Source organism: Lygodium microphyllum, chromosome 16 (genome assembly GCF_053477565.2).
Source record: "Lygodium microphyllum isolate KBCC chromosome 16, Lygodium_microphyllum_v1.1.10, whole genome shotgun sequence".
Classification (NCBI taxonomy): domain Eukaryota; kingdom Viridiplantae; phylum Streptophyta; class Polypodiopsida; order Schizaeales; family Lygodiaceae; genus Lygodium; species Lygodium microphyllum.
In genome coordinates this window covers 53,102,162-53,114,430 of record NC_141150.1, presented here as the reverse complement: position 1 = coordinate 53,114,430, position 12,269 = coordinate 53,102,162, and the positions used below count along the sequence as shown (strand labels likewise).

The following is a 12,269-nucleotide window of genomic DNA, read 5'->3' as shown; positions in this document are numbered from 1 at the left end:
CGTGTAATAATCAGGTCCATGGAGCTTGTCATCAGTGGATGTGCATGGAGGAGCCATCTAGAGAGGATTTAGAAAAAAATATAGAAAATAAGGGATTGGGAGAGGAAACAGCCAAACCACGAGCACAGACTGCAAAAAAGCAAGAGTTCACATGCAAGATAACCCAAAAACTGATCAAAGAAGCCAAAATCTACTGCACGAAGTCAAAAAATCAGTTCAAAGCTGCCAGAAACAGCAAAAACGGCCTGTTTTGCTAGTCGCCCAGCCCAAAATAGTGCTGAAAATAACAAAACGCAAGCTGCACACCGCATAAACACGTTTAGGGAACTATGCCAGCAGCCTCATGATGAAAACACAGGCAGCAGGAGGTGTTGGATAGCAGGTAACGGCAAATCTGCAAAAAACGCAGGTCAAACAGGTCACCTGTAACCGCCTGATCAGCAAGAGGGAAAACAGTCCTAAAATCAGCAATAAAACACAGCAGCAACACAAAACCTGAAAACTGATACCATGTAAAAGTGGCGCAGCAATGGAAGCATAAACAACATGCTGAAATAAACTGCTGAAACACAAGATAAGAGAAAGAATAAACACAATGAGAACTCAGATGTATGTCCGGGAAACGGAATCCATATCGAACACGAGACAGCAGCATACAACAGTGAGTCACTGGCTGTGTGGGTACCCTGGCACCGGCTCCTCTCTCCTCAGAAGGATCCACAAATGATGGCTAAAGTACAAAAGAGGAGGAGGAGCCCCAACAATATATAGGCATAAAATGAGGGGAGCATTAAATGTAGTGGGCCAGCATTCAATGCTGGTAGGTCAGCATTAAATGCTCCCTAGCCCTAAAAAGGGCACTAGAAAATGCCAAAAAAAATACTGCCACAGCCCTTGCAGCACAGACTCACCCTAAGCTGACTAATCTGCTAACAAATTCAAGTAGTTGACAGGGATTTCAGATTCCAAGTCATCCAATGTAAATTAGGGTAGCATTTGGCCAATTGGTGGTTCCATTTGTGCAATTCCTTGGTGAAAATCAAGGGGCAATTAGCCCAACTTGCTTGCTGATTGTATGTACAGCAAGGGGCTTTTGGATCAACAAAGGAGATTGTGAAATCTCAACTTGTACACTATCCATTAGCACTTAAAGATAAAGAAATACCGAAAGGGACGCCAAAGAGAAATTCGATGACCAATTCAAGAATCGAATGAGGACAGCAGCAAATCTCTTTGCTGAATTGGCAAAGGATCCTTAGGTCACCCGATTTTTGAATGCTCCGAAGAAGAACAACAAGGGCAAGCAAAAGAAGTCTTCTACACCTTCAAGACAACAAGGTGCATCAAAGGAAATGCCAAAGCCTTCATTTGAAGCTCTTAAAGATGCTACGGAAGCAAAACAATTAATACCTATGGGGCAAGGAATGCAAATGCAAGGCCATCATGGAAGAGCAAATCCAATGGATTTTGAACAGCCAGGCATGCATGCTATGATAGAGCAGCCAAGATAATTTGGTGGTTGCATGATTTTTCATGCTATGGTTGGACAGGGACCACATACGAAAATGTATGGCACAAATCCAAATGGTATGCAACAGCCAATGCATGGTATGTAAGGCCCAATGTTTTCGGGTATGGCTGGAAATATGCAAAACCCTATATATGGCAGCATTAGCCTGATGTCTGGGGCACAAAGTAGCATATTTGATCATGCATCTATACCCCCAAATGCTTATGGGGCTCAAGGAATGAGTGTTGGTCATGCAAATGCTCCATTTGGTGTCAGTTTTGATGTAAATTCAGCAAATGCACCCTTTTTGCAGCAGCCAATGTATGACAACTTGATACCCAAAGGGGCAACAAAAGACTATGATGAGGGTGAAAAAGCTATGAAGTTTGAGTTCTTCATTTGTGCAAAAGATAGGCTGAAAGCTTTGACTTTCATTCATCAGTTTGATGTAGTCTATTCAAGGGGAAACTTCACCAAGTCCTCCAAGATTCGAAAAGCAGCCACTTTCTTAAAAGGGAATGCATTGTAGTGGCGGTCCACTCTTTTGATGCAAGGTAGAGCATCATCAACATGGGTACAATTCAAGCAAATGTTTGCATTGAATTGGTTGACAAGTACCTTTAAGGTGGACAACATGACACCTTGGAATAAGTTGGATGGTAAGGAATGTAAGAATTTGGAGCAATATAATAAGAAGTTTTGGGATACATTGCTGCCTGTCACTTCTTATTGTCCCGTATCCCTTCATGAGCAAGTGAAAAAATATGTTTGTGGGCTGCCCAAAGGAATTAGGGATTTTTGCATTAAATCTACTGTGTTTAGCATATCTCAGCTCATAGAGACTACTACTACAGTAGATACTTTGCTACGTGGGAAGGATTCGCACTTGCTAGAGAGTCGGGAGAAGCCGAATAAAAAGTTATTTAAGATTGAGAAAAGGGGCAGATCTGAAAATCAGCCTAAAGAGAAAGGGCTCAAAAACATTGACGCAATGTAGGGAATTGATGGCTGCAAATAAATGCTTCATTTGTAAATAGTAGAGTCACATTGCAAGAGACTATTCCAATAGGCAGCAAGCTGAAAATTCAGAAAATCAAAGAGATCTTAAGGGAAAGAAGCCCAAAACATCAGTGGAATTGGTGCCCAATGCTATTAGTGAGATCAGCCCAATGATGATGCTACTAAATTGTCCAAAGCATGGGGCAAAATTAGAAATTAGCATGCATTGATTTTGATAATGGTGCACAAGTCAGCTTTATCTTTGTTGACATGGCAACTTGTCTAGGCATCAAAGAGGATGAGATGGGACCCATGGGGGAAGTTGGAATGACATGTAAAGGCTATGGCAAGGGGAAGTTGGAATGGCATGTAAAGGCCCTGGCACATGCAGAGCCTGTTACACCACTCATTGGAAAGCTTAGGTTGCATATACAGGGATCTCTGAATAGCAAAGAGTTTTTCATTGCTTCACTTGAAGGTTGTGATACATTGCTTGAAATGCCATGGTGTCATTGTATGCATATAGTGATTAATTCTTGTATAAAAGAGATCACTATTTAGCACAAGGGAAAGACACTCACACTTAATGTAAAATTGAAAGGTGAATTTGTCCCTTTTGTATCTGCAACTGCCGTTTCTAAAGTAATGAAACATCATCTTTTACCGTACTTGGCTTTTACTAAGAATAAAGAAGATAGTGAGAATGTAGGGCATATATCTAAGTTAGAGAAGGATCGCATGTAATTTTTAAAAATGTATACTGATTACTTCTCTCGATCACTTCTAGGGTAGCTACCGCCTAAAAAGGCCAGAAGATCATAGCATAAATGTTATCCTGAGAAGTAGCTATTAGAAAAAGGATCGATTCAGCCCAACTCATCTTCTTTTTGTTCTCCAATGCTTTTGGTGCAACAAAAAGGATGGTTCATGGCGTATGTGCATTGATTATTGTGCTTCGAATAAGATCACGATACTATGTGACACTTGAACTTGCAATGACATAAATGGTAGTGGGGAAACTCCTACCATCGCCCTGTGTCATCTATTAGCAAGTGATACATGCGATGGCACTAATAACATGGAGAATCTTGTCATCGTCCTCTGTCATCCATTAGCATGTGTGGTATGCAATCGAGGTTGCTTGCTTCTTTCAAGAGGAAGGTATATCACCAAGTGGTGATACTTTTTGCAGTTGCTTTCCTTATTTACTTATATAAATATTTTATTTTTCTTTTCTTTAGTTGTTGTTGCTTTTTACCCCCAAAGTTCTCTTGGATTAAACCAAGATCTTTGCATAGCCAAAAGAGGCAGCCATTGGGACAAATTGGACTAATGGTTTGTCTGAGAGAATGCCAGTGGTTTGGAACTTTGTGCTTAGCCACTGAAGATGGTACAAGACAATGAGCCTAGCCAAGACAGAAGATGCAAATGTGAGAATACCCATGGAATAAAAGTCACTATAACTGAGCCACATTACACTTTTTGATATGGTTGCAATGATAAAAGTTGCTCAAAACAACTTGAGGAATGGAGGGGTCACCATCATTTTTGGACCCCAGATCTGTTCGCGTCATTATCGTCATTTTTGCAAGAGGATTAATTCTCTAGTCTGTGCCGAGGTCAAATTTTGCACCGATCATAGAGAATTTTAGACCGGAAGGTTTAAACAGGAAAATTGTTACATGTATGCCATGTGGCATAAATTCCCAAAAGAGAGAGAGAGATATAGCATTTTTAAAAACCGTAATAGGTATGAGGGGCAAATCTAAGAGTGAAGTTTTGAGGAGCTGAGGGCAGATTGCTGCAAGTACATCAGCTATGGAGAGTACTTCTTCGTCTCTGACTCATGTACGGAGGTAGAGCTTGCTCCCTCTACTCAACTCTCTCTCTCTATTCTCAGAGGAAATGCTCTGCATGATGAGCTGATTCCATCGAATGTACAGTTTTGTGTTTTCTTTGCACTTTTGCTAAGGCAAGAGCTGTCAAGGTTGAGGAGCAGCTGATGGCTTCTCTAATGCACAAACTAAAGAAAGTGATGACCATGCCACACAAGAACAGGGTTTTTCAGCTCTGATTTAGTGTTGTTTGTGGGATTGTTTTACTATTGGAATGATGCCAAGGTAAAAGGGATATTGTTTTGGATATGCTCGATAGTAAGAACAATAAATACAGAGTTCTGCAGACTGCAATTCTGGAGTAGTGTGGGCTCAAGGTGCAGAATCCCATATGCACAATGGTGGAAAGTGCAGCCTAGTCTATTCCTATAAAGCATTGTTCTTGCTCTCATTTTAAATGCAATGTCATAGTACTTTTGTACTTCCAGCAAAGTGTCTATATCATTGTCAGTCCACTACACAAGATTGTGTTTATAAGTCCAAGCTTGTATGACATTTAGTCTTGATGTATGAGCTCACTCTTTCTCTTTCAATCTCCATAGCCATGCTCTAGATCTAACATTTTTACATGGTATTAGAGCCCAGTCAGGCATAGCTCAGCTCTACAAATTCTCTCAATCTTTGGTTAGCTCAGCTTGACATAAACCGTTCATCTTCCACCTCCATCTTTACTTTATCTCTCTTGGCTGCCATAGACAACACCTACCTACCTCTGTTGGAGCAGCCATATCTCTTCAACTAGACCATATCTCTTCGAGCTTTCTCCTCAAGAGTTGTTCCTTGGATCAAGGTGCATCTTTTCAGCCCAAAATTGCCTGACATTGTGCAATATACAGCCCGACATTGTGGAAAAACACAGATCTGGCACAAATTTCGCTGCTGTGAATTGGACATGTTCTCTCTCCCTACTGTGAGTATTATTCCACGAGTTATCATAAGGCATTTTTTGGTTATATAGGTGACCTACTTCAGCTAAGAGAGCTTGAGAAAATTCCACTCCAATAGAGAGAGATTAGAAGATTACTCAGAGGTGGTACTGTATGAAGCCATAGCTAGCCTGCTGCCGTTTAACTGATGGCACCATCATCACGCCTCACAATGTCAAGGGCTACAATAGGGCTTTTGAAGTTTATTATATGGGCTACTTCTTGACAAAATTTCAACTCAAATGGTCCACTGGGTAAGCTGCTACAGCCAAAATATCAGGCTGCTGTCCTAAAACCGTAACTGGCAGCCATAGCCAAGTTTCATCTAGCTCATATTTTTACTTTTTTTTCTTCACCAACTAAACTCAAGCAAGGTTCTAACCTTCAAATCCACTGAGTTACTAAAACTCTAGCAAGATTTTAGTGCCAACAAGCAAGCCTTGGAAAGCTTCTGAAGATTTAAAGCTTTCACTGAAGGACAAGCATCAAGCATAGTGAAATTTTATGCTACCAATGCTTGTGTTGAAACAGCAAGTCAACTTGGTTACTGATCAACCTCAAACAAGTGAAGCCATTTTGAAGCTGAGAAGATTGATGAAAGTTTGAAGATCTTGAGAACTCAAAGCTCAAGCAAACAACATTAAGTTTTACTAGTATCTCTTAATACTACATTGTGTATTTTTCACAATACTTTCACTTGTGTTTTTTGACACAAATTCTATACCAAGTATGAAGTATCTTGAGTGGTTACTGCCCATGAAAAGCAACATTATTCTTGTTGCCCATTTGCACTACATGGAAGACCTGTTTGACCCACTTGCAGGAAGACATGGAGCTGCCTATATCAAAGAACAAGCAATGACCTTATTTAAAGACTCTAAACACATTCCCATTGCCTCAAAGATGATGATATCTTTGCTTGAGGGGGACATGAAGACTAATGCAAGCAAAGTCAACAAAGAAGACCATGAAGAAGAGGGCCAAAATATGAAAGTTGCAAGCAAAGCGGAGAAGAACAAGAACAAGATCAACCATGAGAACCCTAAAGTTGCAAACAAAGTGAAGGACAAGTACAAGATCAAAAAGAGCAAAGTGGACTACATGAAGAAAGACAAGAAGATTCATAATGACATATATAAAAATGCTAAAAACCACAAGGGCTTGTCGGTCCTTGACCCCAATTTTTACTAGAATTTTTTATTGTATTGCCTAGCCCTAATGCTTCTGACATAAGCTTGAAAACTCCTCATGTAAGCCTTATACTACAGCCTTTGTACACTTTGTGAGGCCCCCATTACAGCCTCTGGATGTCCACCATGTCTTTGGTACCCACACTTAGCCTTTTCTGCGACAGCCTTTGGTGTTTACCATGTTTGTGGTGTGCCCACACTTTGCAGGTGGTTGCTCACTAAAGCCTCTACACACTTTGTACTTCTCTAGTTGTGATTGAGAAGGGGTGTTGAGATATTGGCAATCACACTCAGCTTAGCCTCTTTATATGGATCAGTGTGGGCTCAGGATGCAAAATCCCATATGCACAGTGGTGGAAAGTGCAGCCTAGTCTATTCCTATAAAGTATTGTATTTGCTCTCATTTTGAACGTAATGTCATAGTACTTTTGTACTTTTCGCAAAGTGTCTGTGTCATTGTCAGTCCACTGCATAAGATTGTGTTTATGAGTCCAAGCTTACATCTTGGAACCTAATTCACTTGTGTGACATTTGGTCTTGATGTTTGTTACCTCATGAGCTCACTCTTCCTCTTTCAAACTCCATAGCCATGCTCTAGATCCAACATTTTTACAGTCACTCCTAGTGTCCTAAGACAGACAATCAATTCCAGTCCTCAGTCTTTGTTAATGTTCCCCTTTGTCATGTAGTGGTGCAGCCCATGACGTCAACACATCCAATTTTGGAGAGTGGCATGCATGGGATCTGCAATCAGCGCAAATTCAGCTGGCCACTGGACAAAGAGCACTGAGCACTGACAGGATGAAGCAGCCATGATAATTGGGCAGACCTCGCAGTCAAGCTGGCCCTATCAAAATAACAGTGGGTTGAACTTCAGGGCATCTTCAGTAACAATAGGTTACTGATGATCTTCAATATTGGGTACAGCTCTAGATACGAGTTTTTGTTCATTCAAGCGAGCTAACTTTAAAATGCCACAACTTGAATGTGAGTGCTAGTCACAGTAACTAAATCAGCTGCTCAACACTCTGTCCAGTCCAGTTTCATATTTTCAGCCCTCAATTCAGTACTGTGTGGCTCTCTCTCTCTCTCTCTCTCTCTCTCTCTCTCTCTCTCTCTCTCTCTCTCTCAAAGATGTTTTGGGGGGGGGAGGAGAGTAACATAATGGATTAAATGCAATTTACACATGGGACCACAATTGCATAAAATCACACAACCAACAAAAGAAGGCGTATACTCTCTCTCTCTCTCTCTCTCTCTCTCTCTCTCTCTCTGTGTGCGTATGTGTGTGCGTGCGTTGCTCCAACCTGTAAATGGTAGGGTCTTGCAATATTATCTCGTCGTAACACCGCAGTGGCACAGCTTTCATGGTCTCCAGAAGCTCAGGAGAAAGATCAGGTACTGCAGACTTGAAGGACTCCTCGAGAGAAGGATGCAAGGGGGCCTGTCGATGGAAAATCTGAGCAACATAGGCATTGGTGAGGCCGGTCTCGCGAGCAATGTCGCTAAAGCTCTTCTTGCTTTTGGCCTTAGCCTCCAACAGACTCTTCACGACCGCCGGCTTATCTTCTACCGTCGCCATATCCAAATTTATGTGTCCTGCAATGGTATATACTCTGCTCTTTATAACCAAACCAATATAGAACACTTGGGCTCCGAAGTGTTCTATATTGGTTGCACCCCTAGGACCTGTTCTCTCTTAACAAATAACTAAGGCATTCTTTAATTTAGAGAGGACTAGGAGTTGCACCCCTAAGGCCTGTGCAAGTGCGGGTTGGTAGTGTCCTTGTAAAGCAATGTTGTTTAACCCCTCCCTGTTTCCCCTCTCTCCCAAACCCCCAACCACTCGCCCTCGCCCCTCTCTCTCCCCCTTGGTGCCCTTGCCCCCGTCTCTCTATCTATATCCTAGAAAAACTTACTTCACACAAGCGTGGGTTAGTAGGGCTCCTATAATGTGATGGTATTTGTCCCCCTCCCCTTCTGTCTCTCTCTCTCGCTTTACTTTTAACCCCATTGAACTCATTTGGGTAACTTTTTAGTTAGTGGTTTAAAGGGCAATTGCCATATTTACACCAATTGAGGCCCCCCAGAAGGAAGAGAAACACCCGCATGTAGTCAACTTGCACTCATTGGGTGTGATCCTCGCTTCTATTTTGCACACTACTTGTACTTGATTAATGCTTGTAAGTACAAATCGTGAGTGTAGATTTCTCCAATTTAATACATGCAAGCTCAAAAACTCGTTTCATAAATCAGAGAAAAGTAAAGAAAAAAGAGAGATTTAAAAAAAATGGGATGCTTTCATTGCATCCAAGATATGAGAGAGAGAGAGAGAGAGAGAGAGAGAGAGATGAATCTATTAAAAAAGTAGAGAGAGAGCCATAGGTGTTACATTTAATTAGCAATGCTATATAGGTGACCCACATGCAAAATGAGAGAGAGAGAGAGAGAGAGAGAGAGAGAGAGAGAGAGGGAGGGAGAGAGATGAATCTATTAAAAAAGTAGAGAAAAATGTTTTCAAATAAGGTTTGGGAGGTTCAAGATGCATCCATGGCATGCCATATAGGTTGGGGTTTCTCTTTTGTCTAGTTTGGTGGATTTGAAAATTAGTATAGATGAAGCTTCATCAAGTTATATGGAAAGGTCGCATAAAATGTTCCATTTAATAAAAAAGGGTGAGAGCACCATGGTCTGTCACTTCTCTACAATTGATTTTCTTACGGTTGAGGGTCTCCATGTATGGCTTAGTTAGCTCATTTAACAAGGAAAATTGAAATTGTGTTTTCTCCTTGTAACTTTGTTATGGAAGGAAAAGTTAAAGCAAGAGGAGTTTTGTTTACCTGTACAAAAGTACAAAAGAAGGGGTATTGAATGGAAACATGCTAACAAGGCCAATGCATGTGAAGACCCTCATAGATAAATTCACAAAAGGGAACTCCTTACATGAATTAACAACATGCTTGCCCATTTAGGCAAAGGCATTAACAACCAAAATTTCTACATAGAAGCATACATACTAGCTTAAAGGACCTAGATTTCTCATGCAACACTTTAAAGTTTTAGGCATCTAAGAGATTCTCATGGACTTCTCAAAGAGACATTCATTGGCCTTCAATTTACTAACCATGCTAAAAAAGACCAAGTTCCTAATTGCCCAGTTATTCCTAAATGTGAAAGCTCTAATTAGTTGTTAGGTGTTCCATAACTCCTCAGTAAAGCTCCCCTAAACATAAAAGAGGCTACTTGAAGTTGCAACTATGATGCAAACCAACTTTGCTGAGTAATTTCCTTTCCAAACTGGCAAAAGTACATGGCACTCCTAAAACAGATGGTAGAGTCTTTTGTTGTCATGCCCACACAACATGCACATGGGTCAATTTCCTTTGAATTTGGAAGTCCTTCTTTAGTGGGTGGTGAGTTCAACAACACCCTCCACAAGAACGTCTTTAAGGAGGGGTCCATGTGTCCCTCACTTTTCTTAATGGCCACTTCATTGTCAACTCCAAGCTACCTGTGTGTGTGTGTGTGTGTGTGTGTGTGTGTGTGTGTGTGTGTGTGTGTGTGTGTGTGTGTGTGTGTGTGTGTGTGTGTGTGTGTGTGTGTGTGTGTGTGTGTGTGTGTGTGTGTGTGTGTGTGTGTGTGTGTGTGTGTGTGTGTGTGTGTGTGTGTGTGTGTGTGTGTGTGTGTGTGTGTGTGTGTGTGTGTGTGTGTGTGTGTGTGTGTGTGTGTGTGTGTGTGTGTGTGTGTGTGTGTGTGTGTGTGTGTGTGTGTGTGTGTGGGGGGGGTCTACAAGGTATTATGTCCTAACTATAGGTCTTTCTCTATAAGGTCGTGGTCTGAAAGGTCTGTAAGACCATGAATTGACTACACTAGTCATGATCTACAATATCTACAAGATCATGGTCTTGCAAGATATGGACAACACACCTCTTTGAATTGGTCATGGTCTAGTCTATGCTACTAGTTGTGACTTGGATTGCACAACTGCACTTCTCTACCTAAGGTTGCTACAAGGCTAGCCTACATCTACATCACACCTACATAATTACTATTACAACTTGCACACCTATTTGTAGTGTTACGACCAAAAACCATTTCAAGACCAAAGTTAGACTTGATCACCCTTTGCACCTATAAATATAGAAGCATTTTCAAAACAACCCAATCATACCTCTTCATAGAAATGCCAAGAAGAATAGTGATGAAAATGATGACATTGATTACAAACAAATTGAAGAGAAAGTTACCATCTTGAAACAACAACCATATAGCATAAAATAACAAATATACAACCTAAAACACCATCAAAATAGGAGCTACCTTTAGATCAACAAACACGGAATGTGTTGAAATTGAGCAACTGATTATTGATTGCATTAAAAAAGTAAAAAAGGAAAATAATAATGCCCTAAACATGATAAATATACAACTTGCTAAGCAAATTAGAAAGCTAAAAACGGAGTGCATGTTGTTCCTTGCCAAAGTTGCGACACGAGATGAGGAAATATATAGACTTACAAACATGATGGAAGAAAGTTCGAGACTAGTGGAAGGCAAATTCTAGCCAAACATCATTGACAAACTCACTAAAATTAAAGAAGGCATTAATCAATCATCTATAGGACAAAGAGGAGGAAACAAAGAAGGAGGTGACTTCTTGGGTAGAAGTTCTCAAGAATATGCCAAAAATACTTATAAAAGAGTAGTTCAAATATATGTGGGTGAGAGTACGAGGGGAGGAATGCTTCTTGTACATTGCCATATGCTACTTCCCTTGTATCACATCCAAGAATGCCACCCAAGGGAAAATCATCGTACATATTTTTAGATGAAGATATATGGGATTTCTCTAGAGAAGGTGATTTGTTTGTGCTTTCGTGGTGTATCACACTGATATGTGTAGGTTGGAGAAGATCTTCACCCCCTAAAGACGATCAAGAAGCTCATCTATTCTAGGAATAGAATACTTGTTCTTGACAGTTGATTGATTCAACCCTCTGTAATCAATACATAGTCGAAGTGTTCCATCTTTCTTTTTCTGGAACAGTACTGGAGCTCCCCATGGTGAACTGCTAGGACGTATGTAGCCCTGATCTAGCAGTTGCTTGAGTTGTTCCTTCAGCTCAATTGCTTCCAGTGAAGAAATTAGAGTGCTAATCTTGCAATTTTGTAACCCCTGTAGTAGCAGAACATTGACTTGTTCTTTAGATCGAGCAATGCAATGACCTAAAATATTATCTTGCATGTTGGGAATATAGGTATCCTGAATAAATACATCCAAAGATGATGCATCTTCCACAACGAGTAATGGCACTTCTTCAAGTTCTTGCAAAGTTTTTTTTTTCTGAAATTCAATTTAATAGTTGCATGATCTACCTTAATATCAATAAGAGAATCAAGAAAATCATCCACAATCACTACAACATATACATGCTATAACGACGTTTTCTTTATATATGAAAGATATCCCCGTCGTCGCTCCCTATGAGGAGTGTGGGAAGGGTTATCCGTTGGATTACAATCCATACAAACATAAAGTTCTCTATTCGAGGTTAGGGTAGTATACCCCTTAGACGCTTCTGGCCGCGAGGCTATGTGAGGGTTATGTGGGGTGGTTTGAGGTGTGTAGTAGAGGCCCAACTAGTGGCTTAGAGCCAATGTTAAGCATGTTTTAGGTCCTAACACCCTTGGTCTAGTTTTATGCTTTAGTACGATTTATCTGAGGTCCAAGGGTTTGTTTTTAGCATTA

At 40.7% G+C, this 12,269-nt stretch overlaps 1 protein-coding gene across 1 annotated transcript in view; it reads right to left on the bottom strand.

Moving 5' to 3' along the window:
* The window catches only part of CYN (cyanase), a 33,188-nt gene extending 24,987 nt beyond the window's left edge, over positions 1-8,201 (bottom strand). Inside the window, exon 1 of the mRNA XM_087695758.1 lies at positions 7,828-8,201. Coding sequence (XP_087551884.1) covers positions 7,828-8,102 — 275 coding nt within the window. The 5' untranslated portion in view covers positions 8,103-8,201. The remainder of the gene's footprint in view (positions 1-7,827) is intronic.
* Positions 8,202-12,269: the final 4,068 nt, after the last annotated feature.